Below are 26,533 nucleotides of genomic sequence, written 5' to 3'. Positions count from 1 at the left end.
TTTTATCTTTTGTTGCAGGCGTTATTTTCGGGGGAGCATATCAATTGTCTTATGACATTTCATTTTATATATGCAATAAATAAAATTAAAATTTTTAATATTATATATTTACGAAAGATTTGCTGATATCAATAAATTATCAAAATTTATTTCCCTTTTATTTAAAATAATGATTTTATTTTTATAATATTTGAAAGAAAAAAATGTAGAACTTTATGCACAATTAACGAGAAAAATTTTTTGGGAAAAACAAATTTTAAGAACCAAAAAAACAATTTTTTTTTCTTGGTTTGCTTCTTATACGTCGAGAACTTTGTTTGTATTGAAGACTTCTGATTTGAAGATTTTGAAAGAGGGAGAAGGATGCTGGAAAACTTCTTTCGTTTTCTCTATTCCTTTATTTTCGAACATATTTAATTCCTTTGGAATTTTCTATAAAAAAAAATTTCTAAAAAGTTAGTATTTTACAACAATAATTTTTAAAATTAATAAACAGCTCCTACTCGAAGCAATTGAATTACTTAATCTTTTAATTCTATGGCAACCATTTGATACTTTAATTGTATTAAAACAAAAAAAAAGTGCAGTTGAAAATAAGTTAAATCTATCAATTTTAATATTAAAATATTATTTAACTTTATTATTTTATTGAAAATGTATAATTTATGAAATAATTATTTCTATATGAATTATCGTTTCTACTTTAGAACGGTGTAAGTATTATAATTTAATAAGTAAAATTTAGAAAAATATATTTAAAAATTTGAATTTTAGTGAATTAAATAATTAAATATATAGAAAAAAAATTACTTGAGAAATTTATCTTACAATATTGGTAATTGGAAGAATTAAGAGGCACTCGATACATCATCAATTGAGGGCAGAAGTTTCTTGAACTTGGCTTCTGTATCAATTCCTTGTTATATTTATGAAGGTTAACCTTTAATTCGTATTTTATTTAAAAGTTTAATAATATATTTACTGAAATTATATAAATCCTTAAGTTTTAAATTCAATTAGATCCTACCTTTTACCAACGCCGTTAAGAAATCCGAATATAAAAATCAAAATAACTGATAAAAAATTAAGCAAAAAAATCAATAAATATTAACTTTTAAAAAAATAAATTATATAAAAAATTAAATATATTTAATTTTTTTATACATTTACGTTTCTATATTTTTTTATAGCAACAGTATTAATTAAAAATATATATATATTCTCATAACGTTATACAATTTTTAATGTTAATTTATATAAAAATTAAAATATACACTTGATAAAATACTAATTATAATTCTTTACAAAACATTTAAATGAATATTTGTTAATTAGTAATGTCTCAGTAATTATTAGTCTCGTCATGCATTCGTATACATGTTAACCAATACATATATATGATTTTTATCTAAATTATTCTTAGTTAGGATAATTAAGATAAGTATAATTAAGAAAAATATTTTTATAAATGTAATTATTATTCTTTAGATAATATAAATATACGTTTAAATATAACAATATACTTTATTTTTATATAAAAATATCTTTGGGCAAGTTGTAATTAATTAAGAATATTTATGAATTTATTTCGTAATAAAATATTATTATTTAAATAAAATAAATAATATTTGCAATAACATTTTAAAATTCAAATTAAGATTGTTTTATTAGAAAAACAACCTTAATTTTCAAAATTTTCTTATTTAAAAAAAAAAAAAAAAAAATGGAAAACTTTGTAATAAATTTTATTATCGCTTTCTTTAATCAAATAATGTGTAAATTCTTAGAAATAAAATTAATTTAAACGTTCAAATTCCTTGATATTTACTACAAATCATGAAGGCAAAGTAAATTTAATGTAAAAATTATTTAATAATGTAAAATAAAATTTTACATTTTTTTAGTCGATTCTTTATCAAATAACACTTTTACATTTCTTAATTAATACGTTCTTAAATATATATATATTTTATAAACGAGGGAACAAGAAGAAGATTTGTAATTTAAAACTCAAATAAGAAATTCTTTCATTATTTTTTCATGTTACAAACAATTTCTATTTTATTTTTTTAATATATCGAATATATTCACACAACAGAATATTCGTGGTATTCTTATATAGAGAAAATACTTGGAATTTTATAGCTATATATATATATTTCTTTTTTTGTTTTAATAAATTTTCTAACCTTTAAAATATTATAAAAAACTTAGAATTTCTTAACTGTCGAATGGTACTTGAACTTGAAGTATCATACCATTTGATTGGTAGAGAGTTAACGATTATATTTCGCAATATTTTTACTATTTTTGAGTCTTAAAAAAATGTTTTTTGTACTTTTTGTAAAAAATTCTATTGAAACTTTTGTAATTTGAGACTTATTATATTAATAAATTAACGCAAAGTGTTTTGTGTTAGATTTCTCTATTGTGTAATGAATAGTCTTTTGTTCTATGTATTATTTATTTACATACAATTAAAAAATTTTGTACACGTGATATATTTAAATCTATAAGTGAGAGGCATCCCTTGACATGTTATTTCTATAATTACGTCAACAGATATTATTATTATTATTATTATACGACTTTTATTTTCGATAGTTTTAATGTTTTCTTCTCCCCTACTCATATTATATAAATAAATAATTTAATTTCTTACATTTGCTCCTGTGTAATCTTCAAGAGAGATGCTTTCTGTATTCAGATGCATTACGCTTCAAGCTTCGAACGTAGAGTTTCTTTAAACTTTTGTGTTTAAAAAAATACTGAACTTTAAAGTATAAATGTTTTGAAGTGTTTTACGTTAAAATTTTATTTAAAAAAAATATATATATATATATATTATTTAACCAGCTTAGAATCGGGTGTAATCAAGTCGAAAATTTTCTCATAACCTTAGTTAATAAACGAATTTCATATAGCAAACATTAAACAGAACCAATGAAGCGCAAACATAGTTTAATTCTCTATTACGTAGGGATAAACCCTCTGATCAATATATGGCTGTTAGAAACTCAATCCCAATATCCGGTTGTTCATATTAAAGTTAAGTCGGATCTTTACAGTGATTAAAACGAGACATCGCACACGTCATCACTCATTGAACTCCCCCCTTTCCCCTCCTTCTATCCGGAGTGAAGACAACTTTGAACGTTTCGCGATTTCCATTCACTGAACTTATAAATCATCCTAAAGGCAGCTAACTCGGGAGATCACGTGACCGGCGGAGCAGGCTTTCAGTTGGTGACGTTGAGTCAGACGCCACAACAACCAGAGAGAGAGAGAGAGTGAGCGTAGTGTGTGTGTCTGGTGGATGCGTGCTAACAGTGAAGCTGTTGTGCGCTCAACAACACAGTCTCTCAGAGGTATGCTGGTTAACTGCCTTGTTCGACACCGATTATACTAAACTGATACCCCTGATCATGTACGCTGTATAATAGTATATAAGAAGAGACATGACGGAAACGCGACAAGTGTGGAATAGAAGCAAGGTTTCTGTTATACTCGGCTTAATACTGTTCACTCTACACATTATCAGCTGTACAACTCTTGGTAAGTGATTAAGTAATTTTCGATACGTCACGTGTCCTCAAAAAATAATAATAAGTATCTTATATGTCATCCCGTGTATTACTGTACTTCGTTCCTAAGTCGATTATCATTGCCAATTATTTTCGACTTGTAGACTTTAAAAAAAATTTTTTTTTGCTGACTCTTTGGTTAGAAGTATTTGTTATTAGTGGGGCTTTAATATTATCTTTATATCGACTTTCTGGTAAAACTTTTGCCGTGTTTCTTGTAAACCGATCAAAGGAGGAATGGAGGATGGGAGGGGTGGAGGGAAAAAAAGGAAAAAAAACAGAAACGTGGAATCGACACAACACTGGCCGCAAAAGATAAGGAGGAGACACTAAAGAAAAATCTGCAGCACATTTTGCCACCTTTCTTAAAATACAAAATATAAAAAAATGGTATAATAGAAATGCACTTAGAGATGGTTCCACCTCTGAATGCATTTTTTCCCTTTTTTCCACTATTTTAAAGTGATAAAACTGTAGTTTTGTTTACTTATCGCTAGAGATTTTAGAACATAATCTTATTTAGATGTACTATAAGATACGATCCTATTCGATAGAACCTTTAATATTTTACAGGAACTAAACTAAGGAATTCTTATAATCTTCTACCCTATACAGAAAATCCTATATAACTTATATATATATCTATATTTATTCAACCGGACAAAAACATTGAAATGGACTTTTATTTTAGAACTATACGGAACGGAGAACAATAAATATTGTACTATTCATTGTGGGTTACATAGATGCGGGCCTCTTCACTTCCTTTACACAAAGAACCTGAAGCAGAATTCATTATAGTAAAATTAAAGCATTGCTTACCGCTTCGGCTTCAGTTAAACTTTCTTCTTTTTTTTTCACTTTGTCAAATATGTAAAAGTCTAAGATGAATTTCTCCTTGGATACGTTAATTCGCCAAATCTAACTAACACGCAAACGTTGCGTGTCTTTAAGATAATTGATCTAAGTCTGCCACATCTTCTCCAATGGATTACATGTATGACTGAGGAATCGATGATCAGTACAGTAGTTTTCTAAAGTAAAATCCATAATTTATTAAACGGAATTTATTTTTAAACTTTTTTACCCCCCCCTTTAAAGGAATGTAGATGCTAAAACTTAATTTGGGAAAACTATAGTCAGAATCAATGTAAATGAAAAGTAAACATAAAACTAGATAAATTCATTGAGATAACTATATTAACTTTCCCACTTCGCAGCTTTGATAGGATTAACTCGACCAATCTCATTTTTCGATATTTCCTAAAGCTAATATCAACAGGATTAACGTTAATGTTTTTATAGACGTCCAGATTATTCAAGTTAACGTCTTTGTTAGTAACATGTAATATCAAATGACAGTGTACTGTACCCGTATACCTCTTATAACATACACTTCTAGATAAATATTAAGAAACTTGTGAATGTGTACAAAATCCCGAATACGACAGAAGGGTCCCGGTGATGCTGTGAGGGAAGGAGTGAGTCAGCAATTCAGATAGTAATACAAAAGCACCTACGAGCAGTGGGAGTGGTAAAATGAACAGATGGGTTACTCAAAAAATGGGGGAATGGTCATACAGATCGTACACTCTTTTTTTTAAGTATCAGTAGCTATCTAATCGATGATACAGTAGTTTATAATGTCTGTAAATCCGACAGAAATCCATTTATCGAATATAATATATCTTCGGGGTACTATGTAATTTTGCCAAAAGATAATCACAGTTTCTTGTGGAAAGAATGAATATAAGAAGGAAAAAAAAATACCCAGAGAGGGAATGCCGAACATTAATCTGATTTAGGATACTTGACATAAGTATACTTGACTTGACTAAAGTAGTTTAAAGAAAAGAACTTTATTGACAGTAACTGTGATATTTGAGTAGGAATATAATTGATTGTTTTAATAAAAAAATTTCATTTATTTAACGCATATAAATTCAAATGTAAATAGCGCATAATTTGTACTTATTTTCTCTAAGTTATGATTTCTGCTTTATTCGATCTCTTTAACAATAAATCTAATTGATGTCGACAATATAATTGCTTTTGCGGTGATACTTTACATGTAATAATATCTCACGTCAACAGTGATATTAATCTAACACACGTATTATTGTTAATGCTAGAGAACTTGAATGAAAATTGCATTAAAACTTTATCATGATCTTGATTTTTAACATTTTTTTTTCATAGATTTTGTAAATAGAATAATGTTATAAGTATAAAAATAAGTTTTTTCGTAACTAATTTAATGCTGTAATTGTGACAAATTACTTTAATATATTCTATTGTATATTGTGTAAAGTACTTATGTACAGTACTTAGTATATACTTATATAAGACCGTAATTATTGTTATAAAATTATATAAAGGTGTATAAGTATGCACTGGCATCATATAATAATATATTCACAGATATATAACCTCTTTACATTAATAAGTTGAGACTTAATGTAAAGTGCTTATGAATCATAATATATCAAACGCAAATTTTATATTCATTTGCATGTCTAATGATGCACTTTCATATGCAATAGATTACTTACATATATCTAAACACAAACTATACTTAATACCGTACATGACAGCTATTTGTGTAGCTTATAGCATGTTTAGAATTGCAATTGCATTGAACATAATATCACTCGTAAGTATTGTACATTTCCTTCAAAAATAACACAGTTATACCATAGCAAAATGCTTGTTTAATATAAAATTTATATATTATAATTTACGAAACTGTATTATGCAAATGTCTATCTCGTATATGTGTTTTCCTCTAGTGTAGTCGTGTGTAAATAAATCTTTATACAAGCAAAATTTGTAATAAATTTATAAAATACACCTGCACCAGAATGATATATTAAAGATGTGACATTATATATATATATATATTGCATAAAAGATCTGCTATACAATGTTAATATATAATTATCAGCAGACTCATATATTTATTTAGCAGGCCAATTACATCAACACATTCACATAAATATCAATATCATTAGATTGATTCCACGATAAAGTTTAACAGAAAAAAACCCGAGAAATACCTTTTATTTTTACACAGAAACAAATTAATAGTATATAAATTATGTACATTAAAAGTTGTATAAAACAAATTTCCATTATACAACTACACTTTTATAGTTTAACCGTAGAGGGAAGAGGTAAAAAATTGTAACAAAAATTGGATATTTTCCAATAATTACTTTCCAAAATTCTGATAATAACAATTACCTTCGCTAAGTGCATATAACAGTTGATGTATTAACTTGTTTGGAATGATCTACTTAACATGGAAAGGATAAAAATGGATCAGTTTGCTACTTCCTCTTTCATCTCCACACTTCTAGTCGGAATGTCACGTACATGTCCTAATCCTTACGACCGGCGCCACTTTACCACAGCCTGCAACTGCGTGCCTTGTAAAAGCTATGTCTAGGTTACGTGCGATGACTTTCTCTTTTTGATAGAACATTACAACTAAGCTTTGGCTAATGAGAATGAAAATCTTATCCATACTTTAGAAGGGAGGTTGGATTTCTTCTTCCATCGTTAATGACATCATAAAATTGTAGATGATTGAGATATCGTGTATACATTTATTACTATTAATCTGATTAAAGGTATTGTGAATTGAGACATATTAATATTTCGATAGATTATATTATTACAAGTAAATTTTCAATTGATCCTTGAATAATTTCGATTATTATAAACGCGATTACGTGTATTTAGTAAGAATTAACATTGTTATAATTAGAAAATCGTTTTAAAAATGATTTAATTAAGAAACCAAAACGAACTGCCCGAATCGAAAACGTAGAAATTTTGCTTCTGGAAAGGTTATTTTTTAATGTATTAAAATATAAAATTTAATGATTTTCGGTAAGGAAAATTAATATAAATAGTGATATTCTGTTTCTTAACGTTACTGATGATTTATCGTTACAACAACAGCACAGGTGGATAGATACAAGAAAAATTTTAAAGCATAGTGATTGATAAAGCAACACAGTAACGTTTTTATACTTAATTTAGCATGTCTATAAAATATAAATTTAAAAGGAACTAGAAATTAAAAAGAGAAAAAAAGAATTCTTTCGGCCTAATTATCAATTAATTTAACTATCACGTAGTGTATTTAAATATTTAAATCCATTAACATTCCCATCAAATATACCCGCATAGTCTTTGATATCTTTTAATGTGTTTACACGAGGCCTGTAAAAGAAGCTTTATTAACATATTCTGTACGGTTTATTGTAAAAGCACACACACGTTATTGTTCTGGTATATCATTAGCAATTAATAAAAATATTTGCTACTTATTAAAATTGTAGCATGAACGAATAACATAACACTTCATAGTAGATCCGTGTCACTATCACCATATTTCATGTCATAGAATATGCGTGACAAAATTCAGTTGTTGTCTCCCATAGCTGTCGTCGAGTTTCAAAATTGCTGAACTGAAGCGATTGGCAACCATGTTTATTATTACTCGTTATGGGCATAAAAAAAAGTAGGCCTAAACACACAACTTCATATTTTCTGTATATAAAAATAGGAAAATACTCATTAATTCTTTGTAATTATATTAATAAAACAATGCAATTTTTATTTCTAATAAAATTATAATTATAATTGATAATATTTAAAAGATTTAAAGAGATAAAGTAGACGAACTTATACCCAGAAGTTTATCTTGATTAATGCAAAAGTACGCTAATTAAAAACACCATTAAAACGTTTTTACTATTTATATTGTTTAAAATAAACGTTATACATTTTAAAATTACAAATTCAGCAAAGTTAACGGGAAATATCGTAAATAATTTAAAAAAAAAAATCGTCATTCGTGTAACGTATGAAAAAGTAACGAACTAATCCACTTAACTATAAAAATTTAACATTTTATATAATTCAACAACTTTCAAATTATGTAATAAATTTTTTTTAAATATCTAATTACCACTTAGAAGGATTATCATTGTTTACATCCCTAAAAAATTAAAAATAAAATTTAAATCGGCGATTAAAGTTGAATGAATGACTTAATATTTTTATGCAAATAAATATATAAGGAGTAAACACGCTACAGAAGAATTTAAGAATAAAATTTTTAGTCATTTTATTAAATTTTAACTTTTAAAAGTTTCGAAATTTTAAAATAAGTAAACACATTCTAATTATTTTGATAAATTTATTGATAGAATATTTCAATATATTGATCAAAAGAATATTAATGTAATCAACAGCATCCGTCTTATCTGGATTATAATTTTAATATCAATTTTAGAAAAGAAAATAATTGTAAGATACGTATAAATATTTAGTTAAATATTAAAATTTTCAATTTAAAATAATAAATAATTAATTGAAAAGATTAATCTGATAGTTAATTAATTATAATTATAAAACTGAGTTGTGTATGGGTGACTAAATTCTGATTGATATTTCCGAAGTTAAGGAGGTGGAAAGTCTAAATAGATTAGAGAATCATGCAAATAAATAATTTATATCATCATTTCATTAAAATATTTCTATTTTAAGAGTAAAATACATTAAAATATTTAACAACTTTGTGGAAAAATCTTTTATAAAATTCGATTAAAATTATTTTGCTCTTCGTCTTCCTTTATATGAAACAATTTTCATCCGAAGATAACAAAACAGAGAAAAGGATATGTAAACGTAATTAGATAATGCTGCAGAATCTGGTAATTCAACTGGTAGCTTAACAACATTATCATTACCTGAGTACAGAATATTCTGCATGATATCAATTGTAATTTCAGTAAGCGGTTGGTGATTTCGATATTTTCTATTGTTGTTGTTACTATTATAAAATAAAACAAATGATTCGAGAAAAATATTAAAAATAATTACTAAATTCTGTAAATTTATATGATATTAACAGAAATTAAAGTATAAGAAGTTAAAACTAAGCTAATAAATTATATATATATTTATACACAGCTACATCCTTATCGATTGAATAAACAAGAAGTATTGATTTAAAACTAATTATTTTAAAAAATGCTGCTAATAACGCAAGGTTTCTTAAAATAGAATTTAATTATAAATAATTAAATGTTAATATTTTATCTGTTTACGTATATATACATTGTATATTTTACTAAGAAGTTATTCGTAAGATAATCCTTTAATAAAGGAATTTCTACTCGAGAAAAAATAAAGATAAATTTAGAAAGAAGTAGACTAGTATATATATAATATATATATATATTTTTTTTTTTTTTTTTTTTTCTTGTATTTTTAAAGCTAGATTACCATTTTAAAAACTGTATAAATGGTAGTACTTCAGTAGCTAAACGTTACTGTTACAAAATCCCACAGTTGGGAAGAACTGGAAAAAGAAACAACAGAGCATAGTACATAGCTTGTACTTTCTTTCTGTATTTTTTTCTATTTTAGTTGAACAGGATAAGTCGGAATAAAAATAACATTAGCATTTGCATCAGTATTTTTAGAAGTTAAGATTAGTGATTTTTATATATATTTTTATAAATAGTTCCTGTTAGAAAACATGTAAAAACTTTACTATAAATCTCATGAATAAATTTACTTGTTTGATGTATCAAAAAATATATTTTAAAAATATAAATTTTAAAATTGTAAAAGAAATTATTAAACATTTATAACTAAACGTATGCAAATATAAAATAGTTTTACTACAGGAATATTTAAAAGCATGTTAAAATATTAAAATTTGATAAATATTTTAGAATTTATATTTATCTTTCCCTGTTTTTTGTTCTATTTTAAATATATATATATATATTTTTTTAATTAAGTTTATTTAATTCGATAATACTTAAACGGATTTATAAATTTAAATTAATTTAAAAGATAAACTTTTTTTATTCTATACATTTAGAATATAAAATAATAATTTTATTGATTAACGGACGATTATGATACTCGATAATTCAATAACTGATACTTCGTAATTTCCATTAATACAGTTTACACAAAACACATAACTCATATTGGTTAAATATATAGACTTATAATATCAATGAAATATTAATGCAATCTCTAATAGAAGCAGCATTAAATTTTAAACAGTTGGTAGCATAATGAATAACGAAAGCAAGCTAAACTTTTCGTCATCAGGGAATAATGAATAAATAAATAGGAATTTTATCGAATAAAATAAAACTATTCAGTTTTAAAAGCAAACATTTTCTGTAAACTATGTTAATAAGAGAAATCAGTCACGAGTTACAATTACATTAATGTTTAGTACGTTAGTGAAAGATTGGAGAATAGAACTTAAAATGTCATGAGGGAGGTTTGTAAAAGTACAACTATGTCAATCACTGTGTTTGTGCTGGCATTTCGCCAGATTCATATGCCAAAAGGCAGTTAGTTATATCTAATGAACAAGATCTACTCGATTTTACAGGAAAATGCCTATTACTACTAAACAATTCCTGTTGATATATATATATATATATATATATATATATTTCTATTTAATTCGGTCTAATTGTCAATTAAATCGATAAATAATTAATACTGAAAATCGTTTGTTAAGCGAGTTAAATTTTGATTATATTTAAGTAAAGGAATCCTTTTTAAAAAAGAATTTTCGGTAGGAAGGAAGAGAGGAATTGCCTGCGTGTAAACTAATTGATAATCTAAACAACAGACGTTTGAATAAGAAATTCTAATACAGTAGCTCAATAATTTCATTGATTGATCAATTAGATACGTTAAGCTAATGTTTATTTTGGTTATTTTGGGTTTTTTACGCGTGTATTATTTAAATTACTTTCATGAAATTAGCTTATCGAATGATGTTTATTTCAATATCTAAATTTTTTTTTAAATCCAGCTGATAGTTAGAAACTGATTATTTTTTTAAACTCAATTTTACGAATCACTGATCGAATTTTAAAATCACTTTTTAAATTGATCGATTTACAATAATCAGTAAATTAATTTATTCATCAGTTTTACTTATCAATATACAATAAGCTGATCTGTTCACTAATTAATAAAACTGCTTTATATCCTTCTAAAAACGGCAATATTGCAAAGGACTAGATTCATTTCTGTTCCTTTTTTCCTAAATTTTATATATATTAAAATAGATTTTGTAAAATGTCACATACGATATCATCATATACGATGTTAAAGTTGATACTGGAGCCTGTTACAATGACATTTTATAAGAAAAATGATCTTTCGACGGCAACCATCATCGGGGTTGAAAATAGTAGAAAGTATATCACTTATAATGGCAATTTTCTATTATGCATAGATGTCATTTGTATGTCTGTAACATTTCGATAAGAAAATTATATATAATCGAATGGAACAAAGCAAAAATAGCATATTGGATGATATACATTTAATTTCTGTGCGTATATCGTGCCATAAATTTTACAAAAATTCTAAGTTTTACTATATTATACTATGAATATACTGCTGTATATATATATATATATATATATATATATATATATATATATATAATTAATATAATATTTTATCCGTTTTTATTTTAAATTAAACTATTAATGTTTTAACGATTTGCTTCTAAATTTGTGATAAAAATTAAAATTATTTTAAAAATTCATTTAAAATTATTAGTAATAATTACTTTAATAAACAAATGTTTATAATAATGTGTTAAATTGTTTTTATAATAATTTTTAACATAAAATTTTTTGTTTTAGTATATGAAATTTTAATTTACATTCTAGAATTATAATTTTAGCTGTAGAAATCGGTTTAATATTTTATTAATAACATACACTTTTGATAAGTGCTCTCATTTTTAACCAAATACGTTACAAAAATAGAGCAAACTATAGTCAAAAATATATGCCACACGTGTAATAGGCTAAATGATTTCTCGATATTTTTATAATAAACATAATTTTTTTCGCATACTTCTTTATTATAATGCTTGATATTACGAAAGAAAAAAATATTTAGCAATTTAATACAAAATCAGGAACTTTAATGTAAAAATAATTATAAAAGCAATATCCATACTTAATTATCTTAATGGAATCAAATTATGAATTATAATATTGTTTGCTTTCTTGCCTTAAGCAATGTTAAGATTTTCTAAAACGACTTAGTTTTCGTTATTGATGTGTTCCTGTTTCAAAACAAGTTGACAAATTAGCATCTGAAATGATTAAGTTTAGAATTCACGGCAGCGATTTCCTAATTGCTTCACAACCACAGCCACAATGCTTAGAGATATTCCATGAATAGATATCCATCTTTCCTCGTCGCTTCCTTGTCTAGCCATAACCATTATCTTAAGTGAATGAAAACAATGGGGAGGATGCTATGGTGAGCATTTGTGTTCTTAATTAAACTTTCAATTCTCTAGATAAATATCAGAATTCAAAGATGATATTTATGATCTTATAGATTTTTTAACACTTCGATACTTTTTGCTACTCGTTTTTTTCTCTCTTTGCTACGATCTTAAGAGTTAATTTTTCTATTAAAAATTGTGTAAGGCCAGTTGAGTAAGTCGAAAGCACTCCTATCAACTAATAACTTTTTTGTATCTAGGATAAAGTTTCATGTAAAGAGCCAAATTTTTAATGAGCCCGTCGCTGATATGTCTCTAATTTAATTGATTTGTAAATTTATTATAACCCAATAAGCTACTTGACGAGGATATCTGATGCATCTCTGATCGTATATAATTATCGTACACCTTTCTCTTCTCAGAATTCATTACTCTTATCTTCTAAACTTCTTACACGTTATTTTTTTGTAAACTATCACTCTATTATTAATGTATAAGTTATAGTAAACACGTTTAATCTAATTCAAAATTATTAATATAACGAAATTAAGCTTGTAATTACACATCCATACTATATACAGATAATTAATAGAATTTTCCTGAGCAATATTTGTGATGTTACATACCCTTAATATCCTAAGCTGATATCTTTTAAACCTTCAAAATTTATAAAAAAAAAAGTTTATATTTTTAAATAAAATATATATATTTTAATCTATAATTAATTATTTATTAAGGCTAAGATTACTCGCTATTATACAGTTTTTTTAAAGGAAGTTATTTAAATAATATAACAATAAAATCAGCAAATTTTCTTGAAAATTATATGCAATGTCCTTTATTATGTCCTTTAATTATAATTTAAATTTAAAATTTATAAGTTGGCACAACATTTTAATTATTATTTAGATCATAAAGATTCATTTATGTAATGATAATTATTATTAAAATAACATTTAAAAGAGTTTACGTATACTCTTTTAACATAATTATAATTAAGTATTTATATTATTTTTTAAAGTAAACTTATATCTATCAAAAGTTAAAAATTTAAGTGAATTTTATATCAAGTTTTATATAATATTTATTATTGTATCGTTATTTTTAACAGTTTACTATCTGATAAAAACCACATCAGAGAAAGCAATTTATTATTATAAATAAATAAATAAATTGTAATTTTTATTATTATATATTAATATATATAAATTAATTCTGAAAGTTTTTATTTGATGTGTTAAAATTAATAAATATATATTATATAAATTTATAGATGTTTAGAACGTTTACAATTAGTTGCATACCTGTAAAAATTCGAGAATATTTTAATTTTTTACTTAAAAAGATTTATTAAATATTAAAATAAAATGTTTATATTATAAAATTTAATTAAAAAGAAAACAATTTCTGTTATTTCTTTCAAAAATTTTCAATTTGAAAATCAAAGTAACTTATATAAAAATTATTTATATATATATTATTATTATTATTATAGATTACGGTATATTATTTCATTTTGTTGATTAGTTTGTTTAGTAACGATTTGAAAAACTGATTTATTATTCATTAAATTTTTGTCAGTAGAAAATTAAAGATTAAAATCATTATCTAGAGATATAGATTTTAATCTTTCAGTAAAAATAATTATAAATTAGAAAAAGAAAAAAGAAAAATCGGTTAATGTTATTTTTAATCGAGTTTTCTGTAATTTTTATTAATTATTATGATTAATTTTTGAAAGGTTTATACGATTATTTTCTAGACAATTTAATGAGTCAATCAGTAATTATTTTTAGAATATTTATTAAATATAAAGTTAATTTTTTTTTATTTCAATCCATCGAAGTGTAAATCTCACGTTTAGTTTTAAAATGAGTTTTGTTATTTATTTAATATTTTCTGTTTTATTTTGTTATAAAAAAATTACAGTATTTTGTATTAATAAAGAAAAAATAAATATATATATTTTAAACATTTTTAAATAAATATTTATCTTAGATTTAACTTTCTTTTAGTTCAAGATTTATCCAAGAATCATTCATCTTTAGGATCAGGATTTATCTTAGATTCATGACTATTTTTCTGAGTTTATAGAATTCTGAAAGCGATATTATCTTTCGAACAGTTGGTATCACGGTATAACTGTACCTTTGATAAAGAACAACAGACTAGACTCATTCCTTTTCTGTCTGACAGTTCATACAACACGCATTATATCTCTTAACACTCCAACATCCGATGCCCTAAGGAGGTAGAGGAACGATGTCCTCGTCCTGTCCCTTTAGTAGACAGCTTCATCAGATTGCTACATACACCATCTCTGTTTTACATCTATGACAAACGTAGTGCTTTATGTCATACAGCGCTATCTACACAGATGCAGGAAAACCAACAAAACCAATGCGAAAACTCCAACGATTTAGTATGTACATATTTCTACGTCTGTTTTGTAGACAGGAAAGCAGAAAATGAGCAACATCCGGCGAAAGGAAGTATTCTTCCATTGAAAGTCAAAATAGTTTTTTTTCTACACTTCTTTATTCACTACCCGCATAATTCTATATTCTGAAGTCATCAGTGTTTGAAAACAAAGTTGATAAAAGTTGATGCTCGTTTTAATTTTCTTTCTTTTTATAGAAAAAGATTATAAAAGTGAATTTTGCTGATGGAAGGATGTTTTTCAGTTTATTTTTTATTTTATTTTATTTTTTTTTCTTCCCTTAAAGGTAATTCTGAATTATTATAATGGTTTCCCTCTAGAAGGATGTATGTATTCACCAGGTTTTCTTCATACTCTCAAAGGACATTTCGATTCTTGTAAAGTTTTACACCCAAACACATTTCGAATTTTTATGAAAAATCTATCGAATATTTTTGATATTTTTAATGTATTTTTTTTAAAGAAAAAAGTATATTTACACAAAATTTTGCTACAAAATCATTTTTGTGTTGATGCTATTTACTGTCTTTGTTTAGTACTTAGAATACATTCATTTTAATAAGCCTAAATGCTATTTATAAAGCGTACTATGACAGCTACAAAAATAAAAATTATCAAGAAAAATAATAATAAAAAAGGGAATAGAAATCCTCCTCGATTTTTCTATAGAATTATGAGTAGGTAACTTTGTAACATTGAAGATTCTCTGATCAATACAGCTATTATAGAATTATCGGAGCAAAGGATCACGAAAAAGAGTAGCACAAGTGTCTTACTGAATATCAACACTAGAAATAGTTTTTATAGATTGAAGATAACGTAATCAACTACCTTTATTGAAATAAATAAAATGAAAAAAAAACAGAGGAAAATAAAGAGCAAGGTTATACTTTTTTAAATGATTCCATTTTAAACTATTAAGAGAATTGGATAATAAAGTATAATGGTAAAAATATTTTTCCAAGAAAATTTTATTACAAAACTAAATAAAGTTTATTATAGTTTAAATAGTTTTTTGATTATCTGAACTTAAATTAAGATTTTTATCAAATCAAAACATTAAATTTCCTCTTGGATAATCGATAAAATGATAGATTATAGTAACATGATAGATGTAGTTAGGGATTGAAGAGAGCATAATTTGGCATAATCGTTTAACTTCGATGAAGAATTCAAAGCAGATCAACTAAACAAATGGAGAATGGAATTAATGTAAAATCGCAGTTTTCATAATTTAACTGTGGATTAAAATACTTTTTAATTATTTCTAGATAATTTTTTTCCTTTCTTGAATCGAAGAGAATTAAAGTTATTAAAACTGTTAAATAAGTAAAAGATTTTTATTGAAAGAGAGAGAGAGAGAGAGAGAAAAAAAATGAATGGCATTAAACAAATATGGAAAATTAGAAAAAAATGAAATGAAATGAAAGAGTTTTTTAACTGGAAATATAATGTAATAAGAATATTTTTGCATTTAAATAGATAGAAATACACTTCTAACACGTTGATTAACATAACTTACATCATACAGGAATAACTTCATGTAAATTGTTTCCATAAAGTACTTTTAAACTGATGAATTCTACAAATTCATTTTAAATTATGTGAACTTTATCAAAAAAAAGAGTGTATTGATTATTTTATTAAATAGAATTAATTATAACTTTCGTCTGAATAATATTAAAATATATTTCTACTACTTAAAATATATATATATTTCTGGTTTTTCAAATGCTAATATTTAAATCATGAACAAAGCTATCAAATTTATTTTTAATGCTTTATATGTTAAAAGAACAAGTAAGATTATAAATTATCATCTTGATTAAAATATTTAAGAATTTGGTTCTTAAGTACAAGCTAGCTAGACTTTAAAATATTGATCGAAAATTCTTTTATAAGAGAGAAAAAGACTGAACATCATCCCTACATAAAACTTGAAGCCTTACTTATTATGCAAAATACTTTCAATCATGCAAAAAATTTGATATTAATCCAGTATTAATCTTGTTAAAGGAAGTTTTCAAGACTTGGATTTCCATATATCTTACGAGATTGTATCTATAAAAGCAGGGAATCGACTTTTTTCCCCTCTTTTTTCAAATGTTTAAAAAAAGAAAGAAATAAGTTTTAACGTTTTTACTTTAACTATTTTAAAGTTGAAAACATTAGTTAGAAAAAGAAATTATTTCTTTATTTTTTTTAAAAGATAAAACTACGCTCTAAACCTATTAAAAATCAAGTTTGGAAAATGTAGTTAAAGTTAGAATTTACGTCGATTTTTATTGTTATTGATAAAAAGTTGAGTAGTTACTTCCTTGAATGACTTTTTCTGAGTTTACTTTTTACAATTAATTTATATTTAAAAAATATACAATAAAATTTTAAACATAACATAAAATATGAACGAATAAATAAATAATAATGTTTCTATTAACTAAAATTTATAAAAATTTAATGTTTTGACACTCACACGACACTCATTCAAAAGTATTTAACACTAGAAAAATAATTTCATAAATATATTTATAAGCTTAAATCGATCAATGTGACATTTTTCATAACAAACAAATGACTTTAATTTACATTATTAAATTTTCAAAGTTAAAATAAATTAATATATTTTGTATTAATTCATATAAGCAAGCCTAACAATAATAAATATAGACGTAATACTATTAAATTTAATAAGAATCTCCTGAATAAACTTAAATTAAATTTATTTCTTATTTTGTTTATATAAACATACATTCTAATTGCACATACATATAACATTCTTAATGTTATTTTGCTGTTTTAAAGCAAGAGAATATAATGTCTAACGTTAATTTGATGTCATATTCTATTACCGATCCTATAATTCTTTACCTCGATAGTTTGTAATATTTAATTAGGTCTATAGTATATCCTGGGAAGGAAATAATAATTCTTATACTCAAGGAATGCAGCATAATTATATTGATATCATTAATGAAATTCCTTTGAACAATTTAACTAATTCGAAAGTGTTATTAGTTTGTTTGGCTATTAAGTGTAAATTAATATTTAAATCGCATAAAGAGGTTTATTTTTCTTCAGAATAAATCCTTTAATAAAGTTTTAAAATGTTTAAAAATTGCAATAAAGTTTTAACATGATATTTAAATTTTATTAAAACATAAATAAATTATAATAAATTAAATTTTGAGCTAAATTCGTTATTCAATGTATTTTGTCAAAGAAAAATTAATATTTCCGTCTATTCAAACGTTTGGAAAAAAATAATAATAATTTACAAGAAATTTATATGAATTATATATCAAAAATAATATTTAATCTTAATTATTATTTATTTATATAATTAATTTTATTATTACTTTATTAATAAATATAAATTTTATATATTGAAAATATTAAAAACAATAATAAATACATTTCATTGGCTTCCATTTTCAAGTGTTTGGTTTGACCAATAATTAATAAGCTCCGCCCACCTATTTACTAATGAATAGAAAATATAGAAATTTCTTTATTTAACGAAATTTTATTAAATTACGATATATTTGAATTAATATTTATTTAATTATTTGCAGAAAAATAATATATTTATGGCTAATAAAATATAAATTATTATTTTGTTAAAATTTATTTAAAAATTACATTTTTATCAATATTAATTAAATGTTTCGTGTATGATTTTAAAATTTATAAAGAGATAATATAAGAACTTTTAAAAATTTATGAAAGTAATATATCACTCTAGAGAATAATATTTATTTGGAAAATGATGCATTGAATTGATGTTTCATGAATAGACCATGTTTGATTTGCTAATATTTGTACAAAAATAAATTACTTTTACTAAAGGAATAACTAAAACGGAGTAATTAGATGCAATCTATCTTGATGTAATAAACTCAAATTAAATATTCTCTTATCCGTACTTGTGACTCATCTTGAAAATGAATCATTTAAAAAATAAAGTCGAGTACAGTAGTATATATACAGGCCTTCGTTTCATTTTAAATCTAAAAATTAAAATACGATATTATATAAGTCGACCAAGCGGAAAAGTGCCCGTGTTGACACAATAGAAAAATTTTTTTTTCTTTTCCCTTCTTTCATTTTGTATTAGGATTATGTTGACAGAACGGTGAAGAGATGATTAGGATGAGTTAGAAGACGCAATGAGCGCCCTTTGCTAATTAATCTTTCCCTCCTCCCAATGTGGCCTTAGGGTAGTTAAACGAAGTAGATGGACACCTTGCATTCGGGATGGAAAACACGGACTAATACCGAAGGGAAATTACTGTGGGTGGCTTACAAGACGGAGATACATGGCCAACACTCTGGCATGATGCCAATCTATAGACGCCGTCTCCTCCCTACAAAGTCGCCCAGTTGCCGACCTGTCCGAGGGTGTGGATAGGTGAACGAAGTACTCAATAACGTGAACTATAGGAAAAAAGGTATTTACACTTTAAAGACGATCTGACCAAAGAAATATAGAAATCGATCGACTTTAGCTTCCACTTCGTTCGCTTTCAGTAGTTTTCTTGATGCGGATTTACTTTTCTTCTCTAAGTTGGAAAGAAGATATATCTCCGTGTCACAATTCTGACCTGCTTGTTTCGTCAAGGCTTGTCGTTGATGCAGCAAACCTCAGTCGCTTGGGGTGTGTGGCAACTAGCCGTACAATACAGATAACGAGTAGTTCCAAACTGGTTTATACCACTTCCTCTTTCTCTCTCTTGATCGATGTCTTCTGTGTTTGAAAAGGGTCAGGGATAGAGATAGTGTTTGGAGTCAAAAGAAAAAATCGAAAATCACCATTTCTTTCAATTGTTAAAGTACATGTAGATATATTTTTATTTTATTTTTTTTAATTTTTCATTAACGTCTTACTGTACTTTTAAGTTAATACAAAAATATAGAATTTCTCTGCATCACCGATCAAAAAAATAAAATTGAACAGGGTCATTCTTTACGTAATATTTGATTACGCTTCACTGTTAATAGAAATATTCGTTTTTTAAAATACTTTAACCAAAAGGAATATACTTAACTTCATTAAATAGACGTTTGATTCGATTTAAGACGTTTTGCAAGACTTTTATATGCTTTTTTTTCCCAAGAAATACATCGACTTGTACTTAAAATTTTATTTAAAAAACTATCTGAAATAAAGTTTGTAAGTCAAACATCTCGCAAGAAACAATTCTTTTTTTAAATCACGTAAATGATGATAATTATAATAGTAAATTAAATTATCAAGGCGGTACTGTTAGAAACAAGTGAGCAACCAAGTTAAATAATTACAGTTCTTTTTTTTTCCCACCCATCTAAGAACCACCTTCCGTTTCTTTTTCAGTTCTCTAGAGTATTTCCGTCTTCTGAAACTCTTCAGTATACGTTTCATTGATCAAATATCTTCTCCATCATTGGTCTCCACCCATTATCCTATAGGCCTACTGAATTCATAATGCGAGTGCTTTTCCAGGCCATTATCCGTAATTACAGCCATGCCCTTTGTATGTATACATCGATACCACACTGGGCAGTGAGCTGTCGACAACCTAGTTTGTATCATCTGTTCTCAATTTGATGAACGTTTACTGGCTCATCTTTCTTTTTTTCTAAAAAGGGTCATAGTAAATTTCATAAGAGACAAAAGACAGTAAAAATTATGTTGAATACTTCCAATATAACTGTTCCGGAAAGCTATAAAACCCTCTAACTGCTACAACACCTTTTAGGAATAATAAATAAAATACATACGTTGGCCTCGTCTAGACGGGTTATTTTGTTTAATCAAACAGTACAAATTAAATATTTAATTTTAAATGAAAATGGGAAAGAGATTAAATATCTAAAACCCTCTATTTTTATTAACAAAAATTATCAAATCGTTGTAAACATTTATAAAATTTAATTATAAAAATATCTACATATATACTTAGTAATTTATATACAATTATTTTAACTTAAAAAATTAAATTTAAATATATTAATTAAGAGAAATAAATTAAAGAAATATTTAAATTTTAAAGTATAATAATAATAGTAATAATAATAATAATACACGTAAAAATAAAAAATAAATAAATAAACATTATATATATTTCGTTATACAAAACGTAAAAAATTAACATAATTTATACAGAAAGAATAATCGATATGGTAAATAGACCATCAAAAATGACAGAAAAATTATATTTTCTAATTTACGTTTCAACGGAAGTAATGAAAAATAGTATTGTACACATTCGGAATAATTAAGTTCATCTCTTTCTCAACAGAATAACGTTGAAATTATCTTGCTTTCGTATATTATTGTTGAACTATTAACACTAGAACTGTTGCTCGAGTACAGTCCACTCTGGAAGACTAATAGATGATTAGCTTCTCTTCATTTAATGGGGCGTTTAGCACATAGAACTATTGTTAGTGTGGGCAAGGTGCATCCTACTGATACTGTCAATGTCTAGGCTGAAATGTCACCAAAACTCAACTACAACTTTGTTCTATTATAATTTCTAACCTAAGTGTAGATATAAACTAAAGTCCTCTTATCACAGGCTTATGTTTATTATTGGGATTATATAAAGATCAATATTAGTTTAAAGTTTAGTAAATTATTTTACAAAATAAGTAATTAATGTAATTATTCCGATGAATGCCTTCAGAATTTATTGATAAGAAGAATTTACGGAAAAAATTTAAAAAAAATACATTTTTTATAGATTTTTTTGGTACGTTTAATATTATTTAAATTAACATTTGTGTTATAGATAAACCATTAAAAACCGAAAGCAATTATTTAGAAAAATCATTAAATCGTAAGGAGTAGAATATTTTCGTTTAAATTGTGTTTAAGAGTACAAGTAATAAATAAAAGTTTGAATCAAATCAAGTATTTCTATTTTAACTCTTTATATAATGAACACACTGTTGTAAATGTTCAAAAGGAGGATAATTACCTCGCTTTATACTAAAAGATATAGAACTTGTGTAAGTTTAGATGTCCATAAATCGATATAAAGGACATCTCATCTTCATGCCCGAAGCAAAATACATAGCAACTTGTCTTTCTCCTCCTAATGTAAGCATTTTAGCAAATAAAACTTTTAAAACATGTAATTAAGATGCATGAATGAATTTAAAAGTTATAAAATATATTTTTCTTTGATCGAATTTTAAATGATGATTAATAAATATAATTTTTAGTATATTTACTTAATTAAACTTAATACTTTAAATTCATTTGAATAGTGAATTAATATTATTTAAATCATGTAAATATAACGTTTCTTCGATTTAAATTAACATTTTTTCTTTATTCATGAACACTAGAAGACTTTTAAACAGTTGGTATTTTATTATAAATTTAATCTAGCATTACATTATTAAGCATTAATGTTATCTTGTCATAAGAGTATACAATTTAAGAAAAATATTAATATATTATAATATAAATTTTGTTTTTTCAATCATTTATTATTCGTATATAAATAAATAAATATATTTAATATGCGATATTAAATGCTTTCATTATCTGAGCTTAGATGAAATCTTTAAAATTATTAAAATATAAATTTTATATTAAGAAATTAAAAATATAAACGTTTAGGAAAAAATTTAAACAAAAAGAAAACTAATATATATAAATGTTGGTTCTACAACTATTTTAAAATGTATATTTTGATACACATACACAAATGAATTTTTCAAAAGAGTAGAGAGATTCAATTTAAAATACTACCTGAGGTCCTATGCAACTCCACAAGAGATGAATAATTCTTATTCAAACCGCATAAAAATTTATTAAACAGGAGTTTTTATAGTAACTCTATTTTTTTCTACTTTTTTTCTTTACTTTTTTTTGAAGTTTCATCAAGCATAGTTGTATTTTTGTTTATAAAGGAAAGTAAGGATTTACATATGATATACATTTCTACATATATTTCTACTTTACTCACTGAGAATTAAACTAAACAAACTTAAAAAAGGAAAACTTTGTCTATTTTTCTGCTTATTTAAATAATATTTTCTTTTAAAAAACGAATTTTTAATTTATAAAAAAAATTCTCTCTCTCTCTCTCCCTCTCTTCGTCTATCTAAATGAAGAAAATACATTAAATTGTAATTTAATTTATTAAAATTTGTTTAAGTTTAATCCATTTTTAAAAAATAAATTTAAATAGTTTTAAATTATTTATTAATAATGTAATTTTAAAAATCAAAATCAATCAAAATAAAATAGAAATGTCCTACTTCGCTTTATTTTATTACTATTTTTTTAATAATTAAATATGTATAAAAATATCCTAAAATAACACACGCATACATGTATATATATATAAAAGGGGAGAGAGAGTAGTAGTAAAAACTCAAAACATAATAAAACATAAAAGAACTACTATGTGAATTGCATATACAACATTACAGATTATGCAGAAATTCAAAACTGTGGTGCTCCACTTGTTTACTCAATATCCTAAGGGAATCCAGTCTGATCTACACAAACAAACATTTAGTCTGAATGTCAGTGGATTATCAGACGAGTTGTAAAGTGATAAGGGGACGATCGCAACCAATACCCCCAGCTATACAATCTGGGGACGATAAGAACAGATAAACATGATGTTTGGTTTGCCTAGCTTCTCGAATTTTCTGCATCCTCAAGGAGTTAAGACATGAAAACAGGATCGAACATTTCTTCTTCCTGATTGGTTAGAAAATGTAGTATACTATGTCGCATATATATTATTCAATAACATTTTTATTCTATGGATGCATTTGAGTCACTTTAGAATATTACTCATTCGTTTTTATTAGGAAATTTTTGATAATAATTAAATTGTATTTTTCTTGAATGCAATATATTTTACGGTACATTAAATTTTATTTTATTTATTATTATTATTATTATTATTACAAGTATTTAACATACATAAATATATTTATTACACGTTTCTATGACAATTTTAGTAAACTATTTCGAATTTTAAAATAATTAAATATTTATATAATTATCTTTTATGAGTTTTAACTGTTTTGTTAAATTATTTTAGTGGCATTTTTCGTAAAAATTATTGCTGTTTTCCACCTGCATTTATGCAAATGCAATTTTATATATTCTTCATACTTTGTAATTTAGTGATAAAATATAATTAGATTTATATTATTTACTTTATTATATCTTTTTTAATATATATATATAACGAAATTGCCAGTATATTGTTTCAAAAATTCGCATTACGTATATTATAAATCACCAGTCGCGTTAGAAATTTCAGTTAAACCGAGAAGATACTTGAAGAATTTATCATCTTGGATGTAAAGTATTGAATCTGATCTCCGTAATATAAAAGAAAAGTTGTCTAATACGGAAACATTTACGTAACAGAAGGGAGTTTGTTTAATGGGGTGTCGAAGTAAGCATCACATGTAATTGTTATATATCATACGATGGCGAAACGAGCATCGGATGTACTTTTAACTTATCGATAAGCCACGTTTCTATAAGAGCGACGACCCCAACTCACTTGCGACTAATGATTCTTTAGCCACCATCGGTCAACTATTGGCTATCGGCCTGTGGACAGCTATGATAGATGGCATGGTGTCGGGCTGCTTCCATGTCCGACGGAAGCCGTTATTTCTTGTTAATGATGGGTTTGTCAGTATCATCAAGGCATCGAGGATTTAACCAGCTCCTAGGGTTCATGTTGCAATGCTATCTGGTGTCAGCTGTTCTAACTGGATACCTTATGAAATTGCAGCTAATTTGCTGTCGTTGTTCTTCCTAGACAATCTTGTCATACCGAAAGAAAACCCTTATCCATTATAAACAATGGATGACACAATAAGGAAGTGTTTTAATGGGTTTTAAAACAAATTTTTTAAAATCATCATCGAGTTGTTAAAATATTAAGAAACGATAGAGATGTTGTATCTTGTTCTCAATAAAATGTTTAAGTAAATGACATCGTATTATAAAAAACACCCCCTACAAATAAATATTTTATGTAGAAAAGATAAAAAGAAAAAAAGAACACTATACATTGTTTCTTTCCTTTATGTAACAGAGTGTGGAAGATGGGAGTTGTATTTAATGTGACAAATGACGATTCACAGTGGACATCCTGTTTCTTTGATGTCGACTCTTTTGTAAGAAAGAAAGACATCACATTAAGAATGAAAGTGTAATTTTTTAAAAGAAATGAGGGCGAGTAACGAGATAAAATGATACTTTTCGGAATATATTTTTATATAAATATATTTAAATGTTAAATATTGATTAATTTTATAAAACATGGAAAAGTCCTCTTGTAAATTCGTTAAGCAAAATCAATGTAATACTGATCACAACGGAAGTCGTAAAGCTGTTCGAAACTATAATCAGCTTTTCCTTTATTACGCTGTAGTTTAATGATGTCTAGTAATTTCGGTTGTAATGTATATGTATGTATATATATTTATATTCACGTGTAATAGTATAATGTGTGTAAGATATATCTGTTTATAACAATAATAATAATAATAATATAGAATTATGTAACAATAAATTTATTACGTGATTAATTGTGTACATTAATTACAATACTGATTTATATTAGGTGTATTTTTGTAAATACAGTCGAACCTCCAATAGCGGCCATTTTTTTAGCAAAAGTGTGTAACCTTGAAACAACGGCTTACCTCAAAAAACGGCCATTTTTGATGTTTTCCCTCGGTGGCCGTCATTTACAGGTTCAACTGTACTACAAAGTAATATGTATTTAACGTTGTAAAAATAATTATTCTCAATCCTTTAACGTTGAAAACAGTTTATAGCACAGATAATTAGATAATAAATAAGAAAATAATAAGCTTTTATCAATACTAAACTATTTTCATAAGCTTCATTAAATCATTATCCATTACCAAATTAAAGAATAAGCAAATTTTTTAATGACTTTCTTTATTAAAATTTAATATAAAGATAGTTTTATCTTCGGCTGAAATGATCTTAAAATTATGATAACTTTGTAAACTTTAAAAAAAAAGTATTAAATTTTAAATATGCGGTATGCTACTTATATAATGAAGCTATATATTTATATTACTTGTTAATAAATAAACGTGTGGTACACATCATTAAATTTTGGAAAAAGAAAAAAACTATATACTGTTTTAAGTATTGAAGATAGGGCAATTTATAAAATA

General features: G+C 25.1%; 1 protein-coding gene across 1 annotated transcript in view; it reads left to right on the top strand.

Annotated features, from left to right (window-relative positions):
• Positions 1 to 3,129: 3,129 nt before the first annotated feature.
• The window catches only part of LOC136989350 (peroxidasin homolog), a 128,664-nt gene continuing 105,260 nt past the window's right edge, over positions 3,130 to 26,533 (top strand). Inside the window, exon 1 of the mRNA XM_067287471.1 lies at positions 3,130 to 3,555. Within this exon, the coding sequence (XP_067143572.1) occupies positions 3,459 to 3,555 (97 nt within the window). The 5' untranslated portion in view covers positions 3,130 to 3,458. The remainder of the gene's footprint in view (positions 3,556 to 26,533) is intronic.

Source organism: Centruroides vittatus, unplaced genomic scaffold (assembly GCF_030686945.1).
Source record: "Centruroides vittatus isolate TY-2023 unplaced genomic scaffold, ASM3068694v2 scaffold_490, whole genome shotgun sequence".
Classification (NCBI taxonomy): domain Eukaryota; kingdom Metazoa; phylum Arthropoda; class Arachnida; order Scorpiones; family Buthidae; genus Centruroides; species Centruroides vittatus.
This window is presented reverse-complemented; position numbering and strand designations above follow the sequence as displayed.